General features: G+C 47.6%; 1 protein-coding gene and 1 non-coding gene across 3 annotated transcripts; both read right to left on the reverse strand.

Annotated features, from left to right (window-relative positions):
• Positions 1-2,013: 2,013 nt before the first annotated feature.
• On the reverse strand, positions 2,014-2,085 carry trnaw-cca (transfer RNA tryptophan (anticodon CCA)). The gene has a single exon. It is a non-coding gene; the product is annotated as a tRNA-Trp (tRNA).
• A 13,076-nt stretch (positions 2,086-15,161) lies between these two features.
• LOC114860740 (G protein-activated inward rectifier potassium channel 1-like) lies at positions 15,162-25,591 on the reverse strand. 2 transcript variants are annotated; one of them, XM_029159544.3, is made up of 3 exons: positions 24,504-25,589; positions 18,180-18,396; positions 15,162-16,524 (listed from the first exon to the last, which is right to left on the reverse strand). In XM_029159544.3, exons 1-3 carry the CDS (start codon positions 25,167-25,169, stop codon positions 15,869-15,871), a joined length of 1,539 nt encoding a protein of 512 aa, XP_029015377.1. In that variant the 5' UTR covers positions 25,170-25,589; the 3' UTR covers positions 15,162-15,868. The 2 variants fall into 2 exon arrangements, with proteins under 2 accessions (XP_029015377.1, XP_029015378.1); XM_029159545.3 differs by lacking the exon at positions 15,162-16,524 and adding an exon at positions 16,531-18,042 and having other exon boundaries at positions 24,504-25,591.
• Positions 25,592-26,602: the final 1,011 nt, after the last annotated feature.

A 26,602-nucleotide genomic window follows, 5' to 3' on the forward strand; every position in this document is an offset into this window, starting at 1 on the left:
AATGGGCTAAAACTGCGAAAGCTCCCACCGAGCCGCAGCCTCGCGGCTCACCCGAACGCGAATCACACATGCGAACAGCCCAAACAGCACAAATGCCAAAATGCTAATGCCAACATTTGCCGGCGGCTGCGAGGTGGGGCTGTTCGAACCGTGGGAGGCGTGTAAGGTCAAGGAGGGGATTACTCATGCACAGTGTGCCTCAGAGGTCCACACGGCCCCACATGCGGAAAAACACGGGCACCGCCTCGGTCCTGACGCCAGCATCAAGAGCCCGGGAGGAGGAGGGCAAGTTTTTATCCTCGTGCTTCTGTTTCAGCTCATCACCTCAAGTCATTTAGCTCAGATGTTCCTGAAAAGTTTAGAAAAAGTTTTCTGCTTTAATCCTTCTTTTGCATATTCACATTCATTTTTTCCACCTCAGGTCATAGATGGATGATCTTTTTTTTTTTATCCATTGTACATCTGAGAATAGTCAGCTTCAGCGCAGAGATTCACCTGTCTGGCTTTCCTCCTATCTCAGTGTGATCCTTGTTTGGATCTCTATTAATGAGTTGATTTAACACCTAACTTGTGGAATCTACTCTTGTGTCCTAACAAATATCAACAGCCTCTGGAAAGTCTTCATCCCATGACATATTCTGTTTCTTCGTTGTGAATTCTTTTACATTTACACAGAACTGTTTTCTCTGTTGTTTACATTTAGCATGAACCAAAGAATCGTGTTATGGAATCCAAATGAAAAAACATGCCCAGATGCAATGAACAGGCCGCATCCACGCCGCTATTCTTGTGCTGCGCTGCATATTTCCACTGATGTAGTGATGTCGGGCCACCGTCACTCAGCTTTACACCTAATTTATATTTGAGCTGTGTGCGACTGTGAGAGATGTGACACAAACCCAGCCTGCGTTTAACGCATTCTGGACCCCCCCGGTCCTTCGGACCCTTCCCCTGATTGCATTCACTCTCCTTCCCATTTTCCTTCCCCTTGTTTCTCCTCCATTATAGAAGCTAAACCGTTTGCTCAAAGAGCTGGCGCAACACATTCGAGAGCCGTCATCTTCCCCCTCTCATCATCCTGCCGGGGTCAGGCACATGTCGGGGTCTCGGAGGGGGGTCAGGGGTTGAACAACGTCGTCTGTAGCTTCGTGAGTATCTAGGAGGGGCTTGTACATGTCTGACAAGTTTTCATTTACACCCTCCCCTCACTCACAGCTTCATCTGTGCTGTCATTCGCTCGGGGAACAGGATGCACTTGTTTCCTTTAGAAAATGTGTGTTTCAAATAGAGACGGTTTCCCCCCCTCATGCATTTTTATATTAAAGCGCCAAACTGTCTGCTGTCACATATATGCTGTTAATGTTCACTGACATGAAATCTATGAACACACACTCAATTTACTGCAGCTGTGTTTAGCTTCAGTTGCCCGGCGGTAGCAGAAAATTCCTGCCTCCTAAAATAACACTTCTAGTATTTCAGAATATCATTGTCAGGCAGGCGTTTTGTGTGACAGAAGCCACGGAGAGCAGCAGACGTTTTTACAGTATCTTTTAATTGAGAAGTCATGGCAGGATTTGGTTTTATTTGGTCCAGGGGAGCAGCCAGTCAAAGTGAGGTGACAAAGAAAATTGATTTTGTGGCCCACATCCTTTCCTTCATTTTCTCTTTAGATGGTACCACGGAATAGCTGGCCAGGAAGCAATTGAATGTTCTACCTCTGAATACAAAAGGCCCTTTTAAGTTTAATGTGTCTACTGTACCACAAGGCACAATATACAGTATATCCCAAGTGTATTATTTAGATATGCAGATCATCAAGATGTAATGTCACTTGAACATAGTGAAACTGATGTGGTGAGCTCATATGATCAAAAATATTTTACATGATTAAATAGTTATCTCATGAACAATTTATAACAAAAAATTTCCATTCTGACGCTCAGTATCAACACGGATGATTTAAGGATGCCGCGTAAATTTTCCTCTCATTACGATAAGAGATACTCAACATAATGACCCTGACGTGATTTGAACACGCAACCTTCTGATCTGGAGTCAGACGCGCTACCGTTGCGCCACAGAGTCTGTGCGGAGGACTCGAAAATAGAGCACAAGAGATGGGAGGGTAACGATCATATGAAAGTGTTGTGACTTTACTTCAACATAGAAACCCTGAAGTGATAAACTTATATCATGAAAAAGTTATAACAAGACTGAAATGTGACAGAGAAGGAGAGAAAGGGAAAAGAGAGAAGAAAAAAGCATATGGAGGTCACTGCTTTGTTACCCTGTAATCTCAAATATAAGAAATCGGGTCAACACGTGGTTGACCTTGGTTTTACTCGTTAGCCTGCTTGATGTGTAACACAGGTTTCTAACTTAAAATCCTGACGTCCGCTCTGCTTCACACTCACTCAGCACCTGTATAGACCAGAAGACTACAGATGATAAGATAGGAACCGTTTCGTTTCCGCAAAAACCTAGCTGGACTATACAGAATTTATCTGTAACTTCGCTAAACATTATTACGATTCAACATAAGCATTGAAATACATGAGAATGAATGAAGGTCAATTCTTATTGTCTTATTAGACATTGTTTGAATATTTGAGACTAAGAAATAATGATTATCTACTGCTCTTTCTGATTTCCACCCTCCTCTGATCATCTATTCGTCTGGGATCCCTCTTCTGGCCACTCACTGGCCCTTTTTCCCCCTTCGTTGACCCCCGTGTGCCCTCTCCATTGCGGTCCTGCCTCTGGACTCCTACAATCCCTTTCGTTTCCCTTCCTCTTTGCCACTGGATGCTTGATCCGGTCTCTTCATTTGGGAAACAGTGGCTGGCATTTAATATGGCTCACAGCTTGATCTCACCATCACCTCAGCTCCTCTGTGTTCACTGTTGCTGTTCAGATGGTCGGGGGAGGTCCAGAATTTTAACCATCCCGTACATTTTGGACCCGTCTGGGCGACTTGGCCCGTAATATCAGGACCGGCAGTCGACGGGCTAAAATCTGCCACGCTGACCTTTCGCTTCTAATTAAAGTGCGTTCTGTGCGGCCAGATGTGGCGACCGTCGTGTTTTCCGGCTTTGGGAGCGAGCTGATGTCCTGAAGCGCGTGTTCGCGTGTGGCGGCGCGTCGCATTAGCTCCTCTGCCTCGCTGTCACCTCCTTCACACCGCGTTGGCTACTTCAGATAGGTGTGAAATCCTGACGTCCCACCGCCGCATGGAACACTGTCCAGGAGGAGCGTTAAGTGCACCAGTAACACACACACACACACACACACACACACACACACACACACACACACACACACACACACACACACACACACACGCTCGTGTATAGTGCATTAAAATACACTTGTTGGCTCCTTAAGGTCACCGCAGGTGCTCCGCTTGTCTTTCCTTTCATTTTTGTGCAAAAGCTGTGAATTGGACAAAAAGCCCATTTCTCACCAGAGGCCCCGACGTTACTTTGGGAATTATCTGTGCGAACGCTGCACGGCTCAGTGTCAAGACTTTTCAGGTTCTAAACACAGGAATAGCACGGAGGAGATCAAAACGACAGCTTCTCATTTCGAACACGTCAAAACATTAAACAAAGCGGAGACGCGGCGGAGCTTTGATTCAGTCTAATGCGGCGCATCTTTTCAGCGACGGATGAAACGCAGGCCTTTTAATTACACCCCTGTAATGGGAAAGCACCTGCGAGGTCTCTGGGAGCTAATTTGAATTGACTTTTTCAATTAGCAGTAACAGAATGTCATGATGCAGCCACAGTCTGTTAATGTGAGAGATAACAGGAAAAAACTTTGATATTATCCTCTGTAAATTGAATTTATTATATTTCCTATTACAGACATCTGCAGAATGTGTGAAGTGTAAATGATAATTGCTGCATTTCACATTCTGAACACAAATGAATTAACACTTGTTGCTGCACATCTGAGAAAGGCACAGACACACACATAACACTGTGATGCGACTGTTCTAAAATATGATAATTTGCCACTTGTAAATAAGCAACAATCTCCATTTTGGAAACAGAATTTCCCAAGCGGCATCTGGGGAAGTTGCTTCCTGCAGCTCTGCTGGCGTGTGATGAGTGGAACCATCTTATCGTGTCCTTCACAGGAGCGGCGTGTGATCTCGCGCTCGCGACCGCGGTTCGGGCTATTTGTTGGCTCTCGGAGGCGTCGGGGGAGAGAGATTGCTTTTAAGAGTCCTCACACATATTACGGCGCTGTCGCCGGCCGAGCGCCGACAGCTGAGGCTGTGGAGGAGTGTGACGCTCAGAGAAGCAGACGTGCTAAGATAGCGGTTGTCAGGGAGGTTAAGGGTGGACAGACTTTCCCAGCGTATGACGGTGGCCTCCTCCAGCACGTCCAGATGACTCCACCTGCTGTTAATGCTCACCCCGGACCAATGCAATGTTAAAGCCGCTTCTTGCGATTGTGGTCACAACCTGGATGTTTGTGGATGCTTGAGTCTGAATCAGTCGTGTTTTGTGATGCTGTCTGACGCTGATTGATTCCCACTAAACGCTCTCCGTGTTTACAGAGACGCTTCGATATTCATCAGTCACGTTGTAAAGTTTTATAGATGGAATTAAATCAATGTTCACGAGTTACATTCGTTGAGGCCTCCCTCCATAGTTACCATCGTCCGCACGCTCTGAGATGCTGAACCACGTTGACCCCTTTAATGGTGTTTCATAAACACCGGCACTCAGCAGATCCACAGTCGCGTCAATCAACATAAAAAAAGCGCTTCGCCCGATTGTCTCCGCCTTCACCTTCACCAGCAGTCAGCACAGTTGAGGGCGCTGAAGGCCTCCCTGTTATTATTAGCGCTGGGGGTCAGACTGTGTCGCTTCGTGGCAGCGATGTCAGGATGTGATGACGTGTTCCACGTTGTCTGGAGGCTGAAGAGCTGGGCAGGAAGTAAGCAGAGATCAGGCCACGACTCACTCCCACACAGACGCATCAAGGATGAACGGCCGCATTAACCGCGTCCATTAGTGGCTGTCTCTTCCAGACAGGAAGTGAGTGACTGAGACACGTGTGTGGGGTTTATTTATATCCTGGCTTATTTGGATGCTTTGGTTGCTTGTCAGCGTCTTTGGAAATGATGTCCAGGGGACAAAGAGGGATAAGACGCCTGAGATTAACATGAGACTGAGAGCGGTTGTCAACAAGGCAGATAACTGGGGTTTCATAACAGAGCCAGACACAGACAAACGGCGGAAGTAACAGATAGAGGAGTTAGTCAGTTTATAGGACTGTAGGAAAAAGTCAAGTAACAAACAGAGCCATCACAGTTTTAATTTCCCAGCTAGCTGGAAACCACAGTTCCCAGTCACCCACTGGCCTGATAGGTTCTGAACTACAGTGAACTGGACCTGAAACTGGCCAGCGACGTGCAAAGTGTTTCCAGGCTGAACCGTCTCTCCAGCATCGGGGACAGAACCCTGGGGCTCCTCTAAGTGACGGGCGGCCGACCACGCGTGCCTCTGTGAAACGCCTCCCGGTTGCACTGCTCCAGTTCAGGAGCTGGAGATGCGAAAGACCTCCAGCTCCTCCGGGGTCCACACAACACAGGCGAGCGGATAAACAGGCCGGCGTCACATCAGAACCGCCGCCGACTGATCCACATACGGGCTCACATCAATCAGGCCTGACTCCACTGAAGCTGTTTGGAGCGAGCGGTATCTTAAAATGCGAAGACGCACCATCTGCACACAAGCAAAAAAGTCACAGTCCCGACTTTTCTACCAGTGTTTCCTGTCAGAGCAGCTTAACAGTGAATAAGCATGACTCCTGTGCTGCTTTTAGCATTGACGGATGTGAATTATCTGCGATGCTCAAACTCCCGATTAATGATCTGATACCACAGTCCTCATCTGTTCCTGTTCCTTTTATATGATTTGATTATTTTTTTATCATATCATTTCATTCCAGGTGCTATCCTGCGCTTTGAGTTCTGTTTTATTGCTGTGCTTCTGGACATAGTAGAGTAGCTCTGTGCTGAACATCACAACATAAAATAATGACTTTCAATTTAAAGACTTTAAAAACATGTTTCTGCTTTTCTACAGTTTGTGTTTTTTGTGCTTGTGCACATCATAATTACATCCACTCCAGTGCCTGTTTGACATCATTATTTATGTGTCAGATGTTAAGCCCCGCCCCCTTTGCCTTTGTCTTTGCTAATGTAAGCTGCTGATTGGTTGCAGTTCATCCATTAATTCTATCTTGTATCAGTTTTGCAAAAAAAAAGTAAAAGTCCTAAATCATATGAAAAGGTGGCACGTTTGAGTCAGTTGTTGTTGTTGTTGTTGTTTTTGCCACATTAAAGTTTTATTCCATTACTTGTTTCTTTATTCGCTCTGTTTTGGCCTCTGCTGTTTGGGGGTTTGTTTCCAGCTGTGTGTGTTTGCTGCCGAGCAGGAAGTGTACGATCGCATTCTGAGCTGTTTCGCTGCAAACAAGTCGCCTCATGTGGCTGAAACAACAACACGGGAGAAAGCAAAGCAGGAAAGCTGTGAATGGAAAAACCAAGTCAGGGATTTGACTTTACAGCGCAGGGGGAAACTGTACGACTAGAACATCACTACAAGCAAAACATTGTAAACAACATATAGAACCAATGTCAGTTATATTTATTTTCTATGTTATTGTCGTGTGCATCCACAGTGTTGGACCAATCATTCTGCTTTTCGGACTGTCACTGATCACAGGTCAGCTTCTTTGATCTGCTAAAAGCTGCAGATCCACTCTAGCTCTGCAGCTCAGTTGAGTTCATAATAACATCCCTGTTCTGTAGCTGTGTGTCAGTCCACCCAGAGCGCCTCCTGCTCCATCTCCTCTATAAATGGGTCTGATTGGAGGCGAGTGATCGTTCCCTGTGTTGTCGTCGCCGCCGTGCGTCTGGTAATTGTTTGGTTTCATTTCTTGTGTTTTGATAATGGCTTTCATTAAAATCAATTTAGCCGTCTTCTGTCACCACTTCTTTTGAAATGTAAAAAAACCTAAATTCTCGTCTTATTGCATTTGGGAAATGTGTTTCTCTTTTGTACAAAAAAATCAGATTAGCGGCAAAAACAGTTCCCTGAATAAAAAATAATAATAAGCTGTGTGGAGCCTCAGCTAATAAAAAGGAGCTTTTATATCTCTGGCTGCTCCCTTTCCCACTAGTTCTGCCTATAGTTTGGTTCAATGCCTCACATCCTCTCATTTGTATCTGTCAAACTTTAATGAGTGCTTAGGCCCTGAATGTTGCATGACTTAGAGAGTTAGCACATGCATACTGAACAGTAAGACACACACAATAAATGATTTTCCCTTTTAACGTGCTCTTGTTCTCCACTGATTATTAGTTGCATGACACCTTCACCACACTTACTTACTTAACAATAGACTAAGGTGTGGATTTGGCTGTTCGGAGGGAAATAAAAACAGATTTCATGACAGTAGATCAACTTAATTGGTGTTTACCCTACCGTTTGCATGCCGCAGCCGCTTGTGCGGTGATAAACCAGTAATGGCTGATATATTTAGCTGGAGGGGAAGCTATCTGCACCCAGGGAAGGGTGTTTGACGGGGCTAAATGCAGAAGACCTGTGGTTTCCCGGTTGTGCCCACAGACAGACCTGTCAGGTTCGCTTGGTGCTGCACTCGGCTCCGCAGCCAGGCGCCCTGTCAGCAGCTCCAACGCTGCGTTTGGCTGCCGCCGCTCCCCAGGGAGGCATCCAGCAAATTACATTCCTCGAGAAGAAGCAATAAATGAATAGTTTGTTTACTTTAATCAGGGTCTGGCTTGCGGTGAATAAAGAAGAAACACAGGTGGAGCTTATTCTGAGAAACAAAGCTGAAGCCTCGTCCTGCTAAATAGATCTGATTAAAGCTGCCCTTGTTCCGATGCTGGAAACACATTGGACGCTGGCCATTTCCTTCCCTTTGGACACACATCTATCAGTGAGAAGGAATGGAGAGATGTATTCACTATCAGGACAATTGCATTGTTTCCTGTTCAATGCCAAGTACTTCAGACCCATAGAAACATGGTCTCCAGAGAATTCAGAGTCTCCGTGCAGCATTTTATGCAGTATTAGATTAAATGCAGCTGCTCGTTGTTGTCTAGTGCAAAAGAATGATGGAATGTGTCGAGCGTTGATAGCCTCAATTTGCACTGCTAAACATTATGACGTATGACAGTATTAATGAAAAGCAGTAGAATCAATTCAAACATGAACTAAAACTCACTTTTTATCCAAATATTTGATAAAGCCTTCGCTTGAGCATGAATTTGTTTTATTTCTTTACTAATATTAATTCTTAAACTAAAGGCTAAAAAAATACATTTCATCCTGCCTCAATATAAATTAGGTTTTGCTTGAAAATATTTAGGGGTTTTTGGTAGAAGCAGCGACTGACAACTTGATAATTTATTCATAGCACTCTGTCGGGATGTTTTCATGCTTTCACCTCACCTCCATTCGCTTTCCTTTTTCTCCGGCCCACTCCTCTCAGCTTCACCTGTCTAGCGTCATCATGCCTAATGGTTCTGATCCTGTATCTCCCTTCGCTTAATAGATTGGAATTTCTCAGGCAAAGAAATACAAGTAGATTAGCACGAATAGCTTATGATGAAAAATAAATACTGCAAAGAACAGCAACAACAGCGCACAGCAAACACAACAGATGCTTGATCCATCAGCGGCACCCTGGAAACATCAACATTGACCTGATGATACGACGGTGGGGGCTTGAAATTCATCTTTTGTTCCTGCTTCTATTTAGGCTTTAACCAAGCAAGGTAACTAAATTATGTATCAACATATTAAATATATGAATAATCATGAAATGATATATTCCGTTTGCGCTCAGGTTTCCCACAGAGAAGCTTTTTAATCAGCCACCGCGGTCACCAAACAACTGCAAGGCTGTAATTGCTCGTCATCACCAAGCGAGTGTGAAATTTAACGTTCATGCCGTCAGAACAATGAAGATGAATTACAGCTGAACGGAAGGCAGTGGCCCAGAAGCAAAAACGGGGGCAGAACCGCACCGAGATCCGCTAATTCGGTTTCCTCGTCCTCCCGCAGCAGCTCTATAAAAGCACTTTTAAGGCGTGACGCAGTAATCAGCCTGGCAGGTGAACGTAATGTTACAACGGAGCCTCTGGAGCCCCACTGTCTTTCTGAGCTGTTTGACACAACGAGGGAGGGAATCTGCATCGTCAGCACATTCTGTAACTTGGTGGTGTATTTGCTTGGGTCGGCATTAGTCAGATCACAAACTCTTGCGCTTTGGCTTCGCTTGGGGCTTCTCCTGTAGACAGACTGGGAACCTGTACTTCCAGGGACTGGTTGTGTACCAGGACGAAATGTGTGTGCAGACGTCGGTGGTTGCTGGCAGAGCAAACAGATCATCTGGAGAACCATCTGTTTGTCTGTCTGTCTGTCTGTCTGTCTGTCTGTCTGTCTGTCTGTCTGTCTGTCTGTCTGTCTGTCTGTCTGTCTGTCTGTCTGTCTGTCTGTCTGTCACGCAGCAAATGCTCTGCTGTCTGTGGAAAACACCAGAAAGTGATTTAATAGACTGAATTAATTTCTGGTTGGATGGAGGTCACGCTTTTCTGCTGGGAAGGAACGATGCTTTGGCATTTAGTCTTTCTTATTAGTCTTTCTTGTTTCCTTTGTTTGCTCGGGCTGTGATGTGTGCGAGAACAATGCAAAGTGCGATCTGCTTCGCCCTCGGAGCATCTCTCTCTGATCCACTGCTGCACAGCCGACATATAAAAGCAGGCTAATTGGACGCTTGCTGACATCAGACTGCTGACATGTTTTGTCACTGGTGTCAAAAGGTGTTTAAACGTGTCTGTGAATGAAAATATTAGCGCAACCTTTTTGTCTGTGTCTTTGTTTGTGATGCACTTCAAATCCCTGTGATCTAAACGCCGGCCTGCTTCTGTTTCACATGAGTGGACTAAAGGCTGAGTCACAGTGACGTAGGCCTGTATGTAAATATATACACAGATATATGTAAGTATATATTTTAAAAATCAAATCCATATGTGACTTTTACTTTGATTCTAAATCTAGACTTGAGTCATGATAAAGATTCATCTGGCTTTTCTAGACATTATCAAAGTCATACTCCAAAACCTAATGCACTCAAATTAGCAGAAAACAAAAATTAAAATATATTTTGGAGGATTTGGGGTTTTTTTCCACTCAGTTTTGAGGTTGTATTACAGTAAATGTTACTCTTGGTTTCAAAATGCATCTTGAACGACCAAAATCACCACATTAAATACTTATGTAGTACTTACAGTCTGGAGGGTAATGCTGTTTCCCTAAAACAAATGCTCAGTAAGGGACATGGATGTCAGGATGTGGTTGTTGTTTTCATGAGAATGTGCCAAACCGTGCAGGAACCCTGACAGGCTGATAGGTGTCACCGGCCCGGACATAATGACAGTGAAGGACTGCTCTCCTCGAGGAGGTGTGAATGCATCAATAATGCACCGCAGCCCTGCCCCCACCCGCCGCCTGCGTGGCCCCCTCCAGGCCCGGTCCTGTAGCGGGCCCAGGGTTCCGGCGGATGATAGTCTGTGTTATAACACGGGGGACGCAGCACAGGCAGCAGGTTCAAACCCATCTATGGCAACACCGCCTCCTCAGTTACCAGGGAATGATGCAAAAGGTAATGGCACACAACAATGGGGATATATGTCATCCGAATGGTGATTTTTACTGAAGCGCGAATGCCCCAGTCACTGCTGAAAGCCTGAAACGCCCACCTGAGAAGCCTCAGTTCGGCAAACTGTGTGATTTAATTAAGCGGCCGGTGTGAAGTACCTGACAGGCTCCTGTAACAGGCGCGCTGGCAGCCTGACAGACAGGCAGATGTTCAAACAGAGCGCGCTCTCCTCCTTTGTGATGAGGCGGCCGCTGCGTTCGGCCGCTTTCAGAGCAGACGCCGTACGATGGAGATTAGGAGCAAGCTGTGGGTCGGCCAGACAGGACGGCTTTTACACATCAAAGCCGCGGAGGGAACAAGAGCAGAGTTCCACCGGTTACGTCTCAAATGCAAAAGACAGTGGATGGATTTTGCTCGTCTCATCGCATATTTGCCTTCGTCTGACCTTCAATAGTTCGTAGTCCAATAATGATTCTGATTCCAGTGTGGGAGACCAGCATCCACAGCTGTGTCCGTGTGTGACCAGTATGTCAGACAGCGTAGCTGCAGGTGATGCTTGTTGATCCGACACCTGCCACTTTTTTTTTATTTTGGGGCTTCCTTCACTGGTTTTAATGGGTAACGAGAGCGGGTGACAGCACACGAGTGTTTTCCACCGTGTTGTTGACTCTACTGCATCACGTGTGCTCCCTCCTGCAGCTGCTTCACCCTCTCACTTAAATAACAAAACAGAGATGCTGTTCCTACTTCAATTCATAATAAACACTTCAGATTTTAACTTTACAGGAGACAGATGCCCACACGTGTATCAATCTATTAACAGGGCTGTGCTTATTTATGCCCAGGCTAGAAGGCAATGCTCACAATTATCTTCCTGGGCGTGTGAATGAATCTACCTTATTTTAATTACGGTGATTAACCACACGAACGTGTTGGGCTTCACCTCAGGACGCAAAAGCAATCAAAGAGTCTGAGTGAGCAATGGGTCAGTTCCTCCATAATTTCACTCTGCCAAAGCGATTGGCCTCATATATAAGTAGGCAACGGTCATCGCCGCTGAATTAATGTTATTATTCTCTGTGTGCTAATGCGCTTATGGAGCTATGATCATTTGTGCGTGACAACGGGGATTATTATTTCCCGCGGGGACCCCGTGGGCCGATGCTGCCGGGTGGGCTAAGCAGGGCAGCACCGTGAAGAGCCAGAACAAATGTACTTTAGGTCCGAAGAAATTTTCCCTTGAAAACCCAATTACGTCTGCGGGGAAGACAGGGTGATGAGGGTCATTTTGTTCTATATAATGGAACGACAGCGTGTAATGATGGGGTCGTTTTATTCCCTTGGCTTTTACTCACAGCCCACATCACTGTCACACTCCTCTGTTCCTCGCCACCCTTTTCTCCCTGCAAACCGTACAGGACACCGCTGGAAGAGGATGATTAGACGTCCTTCGAAAGAGCGTGATTAAAAAGTAAAAAGACTTTTCAGCGTCTGAAGATGGATTTCAAATAATGTCTAGGAAGGGAAAAAGTTCCCCGGCCTCCGCTAAAGGCTGTGAAAGGCGGGATTGAAAAGTGGAGCGGATGCTGGAGAGTCCTTCACTTTCTCTGCAATTGAGCCTCTGATGTGGGAAAGTGTGCGCGTTTGATTTCGCCGCCGCCGTATTTCCTTAGAGTGCGCGCTCGCGTTTGACAAGCACAATTTCACAGAAGACGAAGCGTCAGACAAACGATTTGTCCAGAGAGGAAAAGTGCTTATCAGGCAGAATGGAAGGCGGCGGTAGGAACGACACAGACACAGAGGGAACAGAGGCAAACAGACACCACTCGTCCCGGGGAGGAAGCGTTCAGGGTAACGCAGCAGCGCTGAGCTGTCAGAGGTGGTTATATGAACATGCAACCTGTGTGAGATCTGAAGACATTTGTTACTCCCTTGTGTGGGTGTGTGTGTGTGGCTCTGATAGATAGAGCTCTTGTATAGATTTCCTGTGAGCAGGACAAGAGGTCACTGAGCATTGCTTTGCAGCAAACCTCTCCCTCCTTTACCTGGCTCTCCATCTCCCCCCTATCCTCCTTGGTACCGGCTGTCCCTGCAGAGCCGCGCCATCGCTCAAGCCTCCGAGCATCGGATCGCGGCGCATGCTACGGGTCGGATCGCGCCACCAGGACGGGTATTGATTGGACTTTCGATCTTTAGCCTGGATACATTAGGAGGAGCGATGAAAGGGACGTCTCCAGAGGATGCTCAGGTTGCCGAGATGAACTATTCATTGCAGCACTTCAGTCCAGTCACAGACGCCGGCTTTGAAGAACCAATATTTACACATTCCCCACACACGGCCCACGGGCAAGTATCATGGTAATGTATGCGTGGAAAAATCAATTTAGCAGGCCATTCATTAATTCCAAAGCGTGGAAACAGTGGCTGGATACGTTGTGTAGCAGAAAAGTTGGATTTGAAGAGAAAGATGCGAACGGCTAATGTTAGTTGCTATGCTTGTCTTTTCTCCCATTTCCCACCCTGTTAAGCAATGAACCATCCTGCTGCAGATGAGCCGCGCGATCACACACACACACACACACACACACACACACACACACACACACACACACACACACACACACACACACACACACACTGATGGAGACTGTTGCACAGACACTGATATCTACACTTCAACTCTATGCTTTGCACCGGATCTACAGGGCGATGAGGCTCCTGTGTTGCCTTGGCGACCAGGTGGAAGGACGTAGCTGGTCGTAGTTGGACACTCGCTGCATCCGTGTAGTTCGCGGGCCCGAACCCATTTTGAAGCCGATGTTTACGTGTCAGTGTTAGAGGACAACGCGGGGCAGGAAGGTCAGCGACCCAGACTCCTGCCTTCTGTTTCATTAAGTATTTATGTTCCAGGTATTTTTAACGTGTGGAGGCATCAGTGTCAGAGACGACCCAAATGGGGGATGAGCCTCCAGAAGCAACATGTCCCCCGTCCAGAGGAGGCGGAGGTCCTGAAAGGTGGCCTCCTAATGCAGACCTGCACTGTGACCTCTAAATATAAACAAAAGGCTGTAAAAGCAATTCATGTATTTTGGTAATCTGTACAAACATATATGGTAAATGATGATACTAAGGTTCCAACCTGAGTGAAATGCATGATGCTTTCAATGAACCACTGATTGCAGTTCCAAGAGTTATAATCCTCATTCCAGAGGAAAACTAGCACTGAGACCCATCATTCTTTGCCTTAATCAGGCCTCTTTGAGACGCGTTCACCTGGAACTGGCCTTTTCATCCCTTCTGGAGGATGCTTTCAGATCCACGCCTCAGGTCAGAGTCACACTGAGAGGTTAACAGTCTGACACACTCCTAGGTCGTGGGCACCACAGGGCAGCTTCTCTTCCAGAGCCTGCGTGTGTTAGGTTGCTTCCATGCATCCCTTTATCACCATGGGAGGAAGACAACTGCATGTGCACATGTTCCGTTGGTTCACATTAAGTGAACACATATGAGAGATTAGCATGTTTTTGCACTGCTTCCCTCGGTTTGTGTAATAAGTGCACAGCAGGTGGCTGATAGTTGACTGGGGATCACATGGGCCCCAGCGTGCGAATGAATAAAGTAGAAGGTTATTCTCATGAACCAGCCTAATTTAAAAACATGGATACTTTCACATTTATTTATATTTATAACTTTAATGAGTTTAAAGTCTGATTTAGATATGATAAACAATGGGTCTGTGTCATTAAGACTTTGTGCTTTTCACTAAATCATCATAATCAGTTTCATTATTGACTGTGTCTGCACTCTACGTAGCCGAGTCTCTGTTTTGTAATGAGGCAATTTCTGTCCATTGTTTTATAATTTTTCAAATCAAACGCAGCATGAGAACAGTGACAACCCGCATGTGTAATGAGGAAGGGTGCGGATGCACACACAGGGCTCAGCGAGCGCCTAAATCTGATGAATGCGTTTAGGCTGTGTGGAAGCGGAGCGGGTCTGTGAGCAGAGACTCTGTGCTTGTGCTGTGTGTAGTGCTATAATCAGGGTTTGAGTTCTAGGTACTGGAGGTCTGTGACCCTGTGATGCCAAAGAAGCCTCCGTGGAGCTGCATCCATTGTGGGGTGTTTCATTGGAGACAGTTGGTTGCTGTCGGACACAATGAACATCACAGTCAGCTGTGTTTACTCCTGCCGACGTGTGCGACACCTCACGGGGCACGTTTTGCGTGTTTGCAGGATGTGACGCCTAGGTGACATTACGCGTCCCTCTAGAATCATGGGTCGAGTGCAGTTAGCCTCCGTTCACCAACCAGCGAGGCTCATTATCCACTCTATCTCTCTTACGCGCACTGAGGAGTCATGGGTTTGTTCCTGCGAACGGACAGAATTAGGGTGTTAGTGACGACCCGCTAAAGGATGAGGATGAGGATGTGAAAATAAGGACACAAAAAGGAGAATCAACAAACATCATTTATTATTATCGTAATATAATTTATATTTAGATAAAACCTAGATTAAAAGAACAATATGTAGTATATGTTGCTATACTAAATGATAAAATGACAATTACATGCCATCAGGGATTAAAGAAACATTCTAAGTAGAAATGTTGGCCACAAAAGCAACGATGCCACAACCTGTGAAGTGTGTGTTGCCAGATTCTGTCGCACGTTGCCAGACTTGAAAACGCTTTGAGCCCAGATGGTTTTTAACACAGACGTAGCGTTGGCCGGCTTCCTTCCTTTCAGGTGGTCCTGAACACTGAGCGCTAGCTTTCTAGCTTCACTCAACGCTGCTCAGGGGACTTCATTAATGAGATTTACATCGGCCTTGTTTGCTGTGTGTGTGTGTGTGTGTGGGGGGGGGGGGCTCCGTCCGACATTTAGCACTTCAGCTGCCGTAACTGCTCTAATCGCTGGCTTTAAGTGCCCCAAATTGTTCCGCTACCTATAAAGTGTGCGGTGGTGCATACATTAAACAATGGATTTAGTGTATACATGCACGACTCTTGAATGATCGAGTTTGTGATGTGTGTAGCAAAGCCTGTATGAACGTCTCTGCTGTGAACAACAGGAATCACAGTAAATCCAGTAAAGGCTGCGTGTTTAAGGAAAAAAGGAATCGATAAAATTCCGGCCGCGTTCCGCTCCGCCGGCTCCTCAGCGGTTCATCTTCCGCAGTTTGGCGGGCAGGTTGTCCTCCGGCCTCCCCGCGGCGGACAGCAGCGGGCTGTGCATGGGGCCCGGCGCCGGGGACAGCGCGGGCTGCAGGCTGTGCTGGTACAGGTCCCCCGTCGACTGAGTCATGGGTTCAAATCCCACCTTGAGGGAGTTGAGCTGCAGCCGGTTGTCGGACTCGGGGCCCGCGGACGAGCTGAGGCGCTGCAGCTTCAGCGGCAGGTCCCCGGTGCTGCAGGCCTTCTCCGAGTGCTGCGAGCTGAGCAGCAGCACCTTCCTCTGGAGGTCCTCCTTCCCGGACGAGCTCATCCTCTGCAGCTTGCTGGGCAGCCGGCCGCCCCCCGCCTGGCGGCCCCGCTCCTCCGGGATGTTGATGCAGTCCACGGAGAAGACGCGGTTGCGCCGGGCGCCGTGGCCTTCGGTCAGCGCGGGGGTGGGGGTGGACTGAGGGGAGGGCAGGGAGTTCTTCTCCTCGTGCTCCTTGACGCTGTACGGCGGCGTCGGGACCTCGAAGGTGCTGTGGAACTGGGAGTAGTCGACCCTGAAGAAGCCCTCCTCCAGGGACATGACCGGCAGGAAGCGGTGGCCCCACAGAACCTCGTCCTCCGTGTAGGAGGTCCGAGCCTGGCACGTCATTCCTGCGAGAGAGTGTTCATTTTTAATAAGCGGCGTTAAACTGGGCTTAGCTCCCGCAAAACAATTACTGGCTGATATGGAAGGATGAGAACGGGCAGAGCCGCCCTCCGTTATCTCCCTCCCTGCTCCGCCGCTCTTTATTGCTGCTTCCTGTGCACTCTACCGTACACTTCAATTTAGTCGCATACCGGCGATTTCACTCCGGGCAGCGCTTTTATTACCCCTCTGTTTCCACATTTTGAATAGAAGATACAGGACATGTAAAAAAAGTGAAACCCCTGCTGATGTGAGTGCTAACGGCTTCTTTAAATCTGATATAAAGGAATTAGCAGCTACTTGGCAGCGGGAGTCGTCGTCTCCACAGACACTGTTTTAAGTGCTGCGGCGTAAATGAACAGTTTTCTATCAGAGCTCAGATACTGTGACATAATTTTCCTGGTATTTGGCTGCTTGCCGGAGGTCCTTCCACTGATCAATAAGCACTTGGTCCGTATTTTATCTGACTCAGCGGCTCGGCTTCAACTTTGCGCCTGTTGTCACCTGCACTGGAGCCGTAGCAGTTCACCAAACACTGAATCCCTAGGTGTATTTTTGAGTCCCATAAAGCGAACAGCTGCATCGTGTGAATTCTCAAGCAGCTGATTAAGGTTCATCTCTCAATGCAAACACTCGCCAGGCCAGTCACTGAGAGTTGAGGGTCTTGTTGTAGAAACCGAGCGCCGCATCAGGCTGGGTTCAAGTAGTCCTTACTACCTAATTGGATCTAGGCGGTGTGTCGACGTGTCACACACCTCTGATCACTACAGTCGCTGCCTCTCTATTTGCTACCGGATGCTCGGTAATCTGTCTGTTTGCTTCGGAGGCGTCGGGAATGTGTTGGGGAGATCATCAACAAGCCCGAACAGCTGTGTCAGCAGGACGTGAGGGGTAAATCTCCATGACTTAAAGCTAATGGGATGCGGTCCCGCACCAGGATGCGGGATCTGCTGGCCCGTTGGAGGTGATACTGCCGGGGGCTTCCCTCGTCTGCCTCTCGGCTCTAAGAGCCACAGCGCCGCGACATTAAACCTCTGGCTGCACCGTGATTTAATAGTATTATCACCAGAGCACAGAGCGTGCCGCCTGCCTCCGCGCTTCCCTGCTGATCCCTCCCTCCCTCCCTCCCACTCTAAGCCCGTTCAGCTCCGTGGTTCCTCCTACAGCAGTGAGGGATAGGGGAGATGGGCAAAAGAAAGAAAGGAGGCAGATGGATTTATTTGTATTCGGGGATGAATGGTTGTGTTGAATACAGCAGAGAGGGCCTTGTTATGGCTGAGAGTGTGAAGACGTGGCTCCACATCCTGGGCTCAAACCACCTCGGCTGAGATCTGAAAGATCCCAGAGGAACCACTGGGACTCGTTCATCAAACCGCCATAAACGTCCATGTCCACGGGATTTCATTATGCAAAGAATGTCTCAGCACAAGAGTCCTCATAATTCCATCATATTTGCATTGTCGTGTGTTGTCTTCCTCCACCTTCTTCAAACACAGAAGTGGGAGCAGCATTAGATCAGATCGCTTGTGGTGTTGGTGTTAATATGCAGGATGCTTCTGGATGTGACGATGGTGAATGAGGGGAAAGCGTGAGAGGGACTTGAGAGGGATGGGTCACTCACCGGTGGTCTCCACGATGCCCTCCAGTATCACCACGATCTCGAACTGTTCGTTGGCGAGCGAGCGCTGGGAGAGGTCGAAGAACGGGCTCTTGGGGTTGATCTCGTGGCAGATGGTGAGCGGGGACACCAGGAAGAGCTGGTCGGCGCCCGTCCCGAAGCCCACGTCCAGCTCGCACTGGTCCAGCGGCAGGAACTCGCCCTCCGGCGTCTGGCGAGACTGGAGCACGAGCCGACGGGGACAGAGAGGAGGAAAATGAATCTCCAAAGAATCATGAGTCAAAGACTGTTTGGATACTGGACTAGAACCACTGTTTATTTCAATACAGTGGTGCTTAAAATAAGAGGATGTTTTCTCTCCCCCTCCGTCAATCGGTCGACCGAGGCTGCACCTCGAATTGATTTCTAGCTGACGTCGCGGGCGGACGCTTTGAGACGGCTGAGCTCGGACAGGACGCGCCCACCGAGTGTTGAGTGGTGCGGAAGCATTTAATTGCCCGGGTGACGTCGGAGCGCAGCGCCAACGTCCTGGATGTGATTTCTTGTTTCCTGTCTCATTCTGTCTGTTCGCTGTGTTCACCTTCTCCCTGCCCTCGCTTACTGTAGCAGCCAGCCTTAGCACTTAGCTTCTAAGAGCGCTTCATTCAGCTGAACAGCCGAACTCTTGAATACTCAATAATTAGAATATTTTTGATCAAAATAATTTTTTGTAATTAAAATAAAATGAAAATTATATTTGTAAAATCAACAACTTGAGTTTTAGCCCTTACATTTTCTTACATTTTGATTCTCTCTCCTTTTTATCGGCATGGTTTCACCTCCAACCAATAGCTGGGATGCGTCAGCCTCCCACACACACACACACACACACACACACACACACACACACACACACACACACACACACACACACACACACACACACACACACACACACACACACACACACACACACACAGCCCCCGTCTCTACCGCTCACCCTCTCTACCGTTCCCGGATCTTTTGTTCATGTTGTAAAAACTAAAATAACCAGCACAAAGACAGTTTCCTTTTCCAGCTTTCGTTTCACTGGTTTCCACTCATCTCTCAGACCCACTGCCCTGACAGCTACTCCACCTTTGGACTCACGGTTTACACGTCAGACCTAACAGCCTCTGCCTGCATGTTGTGGCTCCATCATATGAGTGTTTTAGGTAACTTAAGGTAACTTGTCGCCTTCCTGAACTTCTTGTCTGTATTTTACGGCGCCACCGTCGCCTCCTGCTGTGACGCGACTGGAGGCAGAGCCCGGTTTCGTCCTGACCTCCCGGTGACATTGCCCTTTCGTTCCTCCCTGCGAGACGCAAACTGTGAATGAAGTGTGAGTAAACAGGCCAGGAAGCGCTGCATTTACTCCTCTCTCCTGTGAATATCAATGAGATGCGCCTCTGGATTTCTGTCGCAAAGGCGACTTTCATGTCGGCGGCCCATTGTTGAGTCGTCAGGTGCTTACAGGCGGATGAATGCTGCCTGGCTCCGCTCCTGTGTGTGGGTTATCTCCCGGCGGCTTGGGGAAACGCTGCTTTTCATTTTCTGTCTTTGTCGCTTAAGCTTATATAGATGGATGTCTGTATGCAGACATGGGCCAGCACAGACCCTCACTCTGGCCTTGTAGGCGCTCTGCTACACTGCTCCTCAGGCGAGATCCAGAGATAGTGGAGCTCGTCCCCGAGCTCTGACGAGTCGAGGCAGCAGCATTTTTGCTGTTATTGCGTTGTTTCCACAACACAGGACAATGAAGATAGAATTACACAATTCTATTTAACAATTGCACTCATTGGACTAAACGCCGATCCAGTCGACGTGTCAGCTGCTCATTAGCATTAGAAAGGTGACGTGCTTTGGTTTCCTGCTCGCAGGAGTGTTGTGAATGATGCTCATGGAGGGAGACAGGTGATAAATAAAATTGATTAAACCTGAAGAGGCCTGATCTTCCTACTCAGCTGTACTCCACGCTCTGTCAGGCCTTCATCAGTCAGTCGCGGACGAGCTCGTGGAGAATCGGGTCGACTGACATTTCGGCCGAAGGGCTTCACTCTGTTAGACGCCATCTGCCCGCTCAGAAGCAGTGGGTGAGTTCAACGCCGAGACACTCGAGATCAACTGGTCGGGTAAAATTAAAATGCAAATGAAATGAATTCAAATTAGTTTGTACTTTCTCTAATTTGGAATGTGAAACAACCACAACAGGTTAAACATCTGGAAGTATCTGCACTGGGTTTCTACAGAAGCCAGGCTTTGGATTCACTTGTTCTTCTATTCACATCTACTTTCAGACAACTTAATAATCATCAAGCAGTTTTAATTGTGGCTCCTAAACAGCTTCCTGACAACACATGTGCTAATGTGTAATCAGCCATTAAAAGCGACAGAACGTTGAGCATATTCCAGACTTTCCACATATAATTAAAAGCTAGCGAATGCAAAAAACTCCAGCTTAGCTCCTTCACTTTGTAGCTAATTTCTTTGGAACTGCCAGATGACAGCATGTAAACGTAGACTCAGCTAAATATACTGCATATTCGTGTTCGTCACCTCTGAAACAATGACGCTGGAAGAAAGCTGTGGGCAAACACATCACAAATGTCTGGCAGCTGTTTTGCTCCTCAGGTTTATGTGTGAATTAATGGGACAGCTGCTCAAATGCACGAGTGGGTTTTCTGCTGCCTCCCTTCCCCTCCAACGTCTGGATCAGGGCTCAACTTTTCAGCTGGTCTGAGCATAAATAATAATAATAAATAGAAATTAAATTAAATTAATAACTTCTGCAATGTGCATATGTTATATCATTACTATATTTATATATATATATATATAATTTTATATATATAAATAAATATATATATATATATATGCAGTGCTATTAGTAACTCAAAGCTCACTCCATATCATCGTCCCCTTAAACCCACCTAAATAAACAGTGTTTTGCAAACCAGTAACTATGGCTACGGGGCTCTCTTCTTCTCTGAACCTCATAAGACCCTGCAAAGTCAGAACCTGCTGCTTTGGCCGACTGGACTGTGATTAGTGACCAGAGGGCATGTGATTGGGTCACGGTGGGGGGTTGTGTAGGTGCCGGTCCAAAGCCTGGTAAAAAAACTACAAGGGGGCTGCATCAGAAAACCCTGAACACTGCATGACTGACACTCGGTGATGAGTGAAGCAGAATAAAAGTGTTTTGTGTGTCGATGCTCCCGGCTGTTTGACATTTGGGGGACGAGATGGTGCGACAGTGTTCTCGACTGGAGACGTGTTGGTTGTGACCACGCGGCTGTAGCAGCTCGCGCTTCGCTGTGGCTGAGGCCTGCGGATGCACAAATAAGAACGGCGAGTGTCTGACTGGAGCGTTCACCCCGAAACAGTTGCTGTTCTCGGGTTGCGAGACGACCCGACGCACCTGAGCAAACGCTGAATTATTCACGACCCGGATCCAAACGAGGCGAGAGGGTTTCAGGGTTTTCTGCCGTTCGGACTTGCTAATCAACGACCGCAGGGCGCCGAGGCCCGACCCGATGGAAATCGATTCGGGCCCCCGGCGACGAACGCGTGTAAATCCTCCGAGGAGATTCACAGCCGGGAGGATCTCGCTTCCTCGTACGTCCGCGGAATAGAAGGCAGCGCTCGTACAATGAAACTATGGGGACGAAAAAAAAGATCCTGTTGGCGCCGTAATTCTATTTCTGCCTCCCCTCTCTCCTTCCCAGCGCTTTCAGCATCGCTTCCAATCAACTCTCCCTCGCGCCTCTCGCCCTCCCGGCGACGCCGCGGTCGCATTTTCAGCTCGCATGCTGCACCGGGGCGCTCGGCGAGGCCGTCGCCGACGCCCCGCGACGCCGCGCTCCGTCCGCTTGCGCCGGCGCTGTGGACGACAGCTGCCACTGTTCTGCCGCTTCCTCCGTGGCGCTGCCTGCTGTGAGGATCGTTTCTGCTCAGACCATCAGCGTGAGCTTCACGGTGTGTAGATGAATGGGAACATGCAGCGTAGCCTAGATGCACTACGGCCTCGTTCTCATCTCTGTGCGTTGGGTCGTATCGGAGCGTCCGGGTCATCTGAACCAAACCATCACTGCAGGGCTGGAACTTCTCATTTTTTAATACTTCCTTCTGCACATGATTTTACTACTATCACTCCTCCCTCCTCGCTATGACAGCTGCTGTTTCACTCTGCGTTTGGGTGTTTACTTAGTAGTACTACAGTAGTAGTAGTAGTAGTAGTAGTAGTAGTACAAACTAGCTCTAGCTGACTTTGAGACGACAGGGTTTCTATTCAGACGCTTCATTTTTACCATGAGTGCCGCTTTGCCCAAGTTTTATTTGATTTGTCATGATTACTTTTCCAGAAACAAAGCCACACAGATGTTGTCCAATAAACATCTATCATCTATCGAGTGGAAGCAACATACTTAGATAATCAGAGTAGAGTAAAGAATCAGCTAAATGTGGTCAATAATGAAGGTGAGTCCCAATAAAGGACCACATTCAGTGTAATGTATTCAGACCAGTGATTTAAGCGCAGCCATGCAAAAATGCATGAAGAATATGAGTGCAGTTGCTCGTTGGCTGGTCTCATGACGGACTCTGTCTTTTTCAAACTTCCTCTGCACAAGTTCAAATGAGCCTTTTGCCTGAGCGGCGTGGATTGAAGGGTGACAGTTCAACAGCACCACCAACATTTCCATACAGGCACTGCACTGAGAGCGTTCAGCCTCATTTAGAACTATTTAGATTTACGGCTGTTTTATGTATTATAATGCGTGACACCTAAAGGATTGTTCCGTTTAACTGAGACTCTTCATCTGTCTCAAGGCCTCACACTTTTAGCGTCATGGGCCCTAAGCTGCTGCCAACATTCAGTCTCAGTAAGAGAGTCTTTGAAGCGAAAGCCTCGGAGCAGAAATCAGAGCAGCGCACACAGCGGATGCGCTGTTTGTTGTACAGTAGTTCATGGAGAGGCAGTGTTCAGAGGATGTGGAGTTGGCACATGGTCTTTCTCGAGGTGCCCAAAGGGAAAACGTGGCTCCTCAGGTCGAAGAGCTCGAATTATTTCGCCGTGTCTTCTCTTTCCCTCGGTGTGATTTACCGTCAACGCGGCTTTGAGTGACAGTTGTCCTCGAACGCAGCGCGTTTCAGTTTTCACACCGCCGGTCACTTGCTGTTTGTGGCCACATATTTCTAATCAGAATATAAAAAGCGGTGGTACGTAGATGAGAGGGGATCTAATTGAGATGCCGGGAGCTTGTGGCTCAGCCTCACAGGAGAGAGCGGGGAAATCAGCCAAGACATGTGTGATTGTACTTTATGCCTATGGGGCTCTTTACTTGCGACTGTGGAATGCCTCGGTCCTCCCTGCCGCTGCGTCTCTGCCCGCATGCATCATTAAGCCGCCGAGAACACAGACGTACGCCGGCTCCAAGCACCTCGCTAATGCTGTTTGTCTTCTTTATGGCTCATTTTGCACACCAAACATGGCTGTGGCCGAAAGGAAGCTTCGATTCTGATAATTAGAGGAGGAGGCAGCCGTGCTCGCCGCCGTTCGTGGTGATTTTCTGCATTGTTGCTCTGCAGGTTCCCATTTGCTGTTATCTCACAGAAATCTGTAAAGTTCTTCATTAGCAGATAACCAGTGGGGATTCAAACCAACAACCTATAACCAAGCCCTGCTTTAAATTGTTACTACATGCATTCAGTGTCAGGCTATGTAATGGTTTTAATATCCCAGCACATAGACATAAAACAATAAACCACGAAGAAGAAAGGAAGTGATGCATCTCCTCGTTGCCGTAAATCTCTTTTATGCATCTATTCCTCCTCCCTGGGTTGTTGTTTTACGGATTCCAGCGATCAGCTTCCTGATTCACTAAAGCCTAACTTTCTTCCCCGGGGGCTCGTATCTCTGCCACGTCCTCCAAACAGCATGCATGACAGCACCCAGGTGTCCATTGGCCAAAGAAGAGCAGCCGCGCTCCCCAGCAACACCAATGCTCCCAGTGCTGTCTCTGTGCTTTAAGATTCATGCTCAACATCCTGTTACGCGACCATGAACCTGCTCTGTGCTTCTTGGGGACCCTCTGTTAAAACAACCACTTTCCTTAAGCTTACACTAGTTGCATCAGCTTTATAGGCATTGAGTCTTTTTAACTTTTAAGTACTGATGTTTTAAAATACCTATTTTACTTTGGCTTAAGTGAATAATGCCACGTGTTTATTTTCATAGTTTTAATTGAGGAAGATTTTATAGGTTTGTTCATTGATTTAGTTTTCAAAGCAGTCTCATCCAACGGGTCTTACCTTGATCAGTTTGCACCTGATCTGCGCAGACACCATGTGGCTGTTCCGCAGGTTGCCCACGCGGAACATGAGGCACAGTTTCCCGTCTCGCTGAGAAATCACTGCGTCCTGGCTGAACATGAGCGTCTCCGCGCGTTTTTTCGGTTGGGACATTTTGATGAACATGCAGCCGATGAGGAAGGCGTCCACTATGGAGCCCAGCAGCGACTGGAATAAGAAGAGGATGATGCCCTCCGGGCACTTCTCCGTGATGTAGCGGTGGCCGTAGCCGATGGTGGCCTCGGTCTCGATGAAAAAAAGAAAAGCCGACGGGAAGTTGTAAACATTGGCCACGCACGGGGTGTAAGACGGGTCGTGGCCGTGATTGAGGTCCCCCCGGATGTAAGCGATGATCCACCACATGGAAGCCATCACCAACCAGGCGATGGTGTAAGTCAGGATGAATATGAGCAGGTTCCATCGCCACTTCAGGTCCACCAAAGTGGTGAAGAGGTCCGACAGGTACCGGCTCGTCTCTCCGCCGAGGTTCCCGTGCTGCACATTACAACGGCCGTTCTTCTCCACGAACCGCTGGCGCTTCTTCTTGACCGGCGCAGAAAAAGTGGTCGCCCGGTTGGTGTTCACCACCTGGTAGTCTTCGCCAAATTTCCTGCGAAGTGCCGCCATTTGAACTGCTCCCGACGTGAAGGGGAAACGGGTGCCCGTCCTCTAATCCATCTTTTCGGTCACGCGAGCTCCCAAAACACTAGTTAGTTGCGGTGCGTAAAACGCGCCATGGCCACTTTTGCGCGCAACAGAAAATCCCGTGGATTAAATACAATCACGTGCATGGAAGTGTTTTAAAAGCGAAGTTGTTTTCTCTTCTTTAATCTAAACATCCACAGGTTTTCTGGCAAACGTGCATGGCACCAGAACACTGGTGACCGGCGTTGTGCGCTCCGCTCCGCTCCGTCCTCGCTCGCTCCGCCTCACTGGCGCGTCGCTCACCCACGGAGCGGAATATAGGGACCGTCCACATTCACATCTTCTGGTGGGATGTGAGGGGCGAAGAGGGACGGGTGCGCGTTTGTGTGTCTGTGCGCGAGGGAGGGCCGTGAGGAGGGTAAAAGAAAGGGGGGCAGGGAAAGAGGAGGGGAGAGTTACACAACACTGCGTTTGTGTGTGTGTGGAGAGAGAGAAAGAGAGGGATGATGTGGGAAAAGGGACTCCTTCATGTAGTGAATCTGGTCAATCACATAAGCGCACGCCGTAACTGATTCACCGGGGAATTAACGGATTAAATTATCCATTCATTTCCATAGCTGCCCACTTTGTCACTACATTGTAGCTCATTTGCCTCATTGATTAACCGAGAGCCAGAATGATGCTGCGGCTTCATGCTAGACGCTGCCCCCTACTGGAGGAACTACCCATTAGCACCCACCAACTGAATTATAACCAGGCTACGTTAATTATGTGCCTCTGGTAATTTACTTGAACCTGCGCCAGAATTGACTGAGCTTTTCAAAATAAGGTAAAATTGCAAAATGAATAAACAATGGAATCATCATGCAAATGTATAAATATTTTCAAGTGTCTTGCCTTAAATAGAATTTTGCCATTATTGTCTTGAGGCTCTGTTTGTTTTGGGTATTATTAACTCAGGGCTTCTCCTGTTTCCTGTAAAAGTGTCCTATTGATTCAGACTTTTACTAGAGTGTGTGGTTTCCTGGACAGCGTTCTCCCAAAGGACGGCTGTAAAAGGCTTTGGCCTTGTATCTCATTTTGTCCTCAGTTTAATCAGTTGGATACCTTTTAAATGCTACTATTAAGTCCTGATGCACAAGTAGGTCACGTTGTCAATTACACAACAACCTCAGGCTCATTTTAAAGCAGTCCATCATTTTGTTTTAAGCCGTATTAAGAGTCTCTCCTAAATAGACCAGACCTTTTAAAAAAAAACACCCCAAACAGTTAATTACATCATTTATTGACGAAGCACACGTTCAAGGTATTTTAAGAAACTCATAAATAAATGATGTGCTGGTCTGAAATTTGGTTTTAACAAATGTCAAAGTCAGTTCAGAACAATGATTGTTTGCTGAAAGACAGAGCTGGAT

The sequence above is a fragment of the Betta splendens genome, chromosome 8, assembly GCF_900634795.4.
Source record: "Betta splendens chromosome 8, fBetSpl5.4, whole genome shotgun sequence".
NCBI lineage: Eukaryota > Metazoa > Chordata > Actinopteri > Anabantiformes > Osphronemidae > Betta > Betta splendens.

Coding starts and splice junctions, on each gene's coding strand:
- LOC114860740 (XM_029159544.3), bottom strand. CDS start 25,169: ATGGCGGCACTTCGCAGGAAATTTGGCGAAGACTACCAGGTGGTGAAC. Junction 18,397..24,503: donor TCAGGTGCAAACTGATCAAG/GTAAGACCCGTT, acceptor CTCGTGCTCCAG/TCTCGCCAGACGCCGGAGGG. Junction 16,525..18,179: donor GGGCATCGTGGAGACCACCG/GTGAGTGACCCA, acceptor ACTCTCTCGCAG/GAATGACGTGCCAGGCTCGG.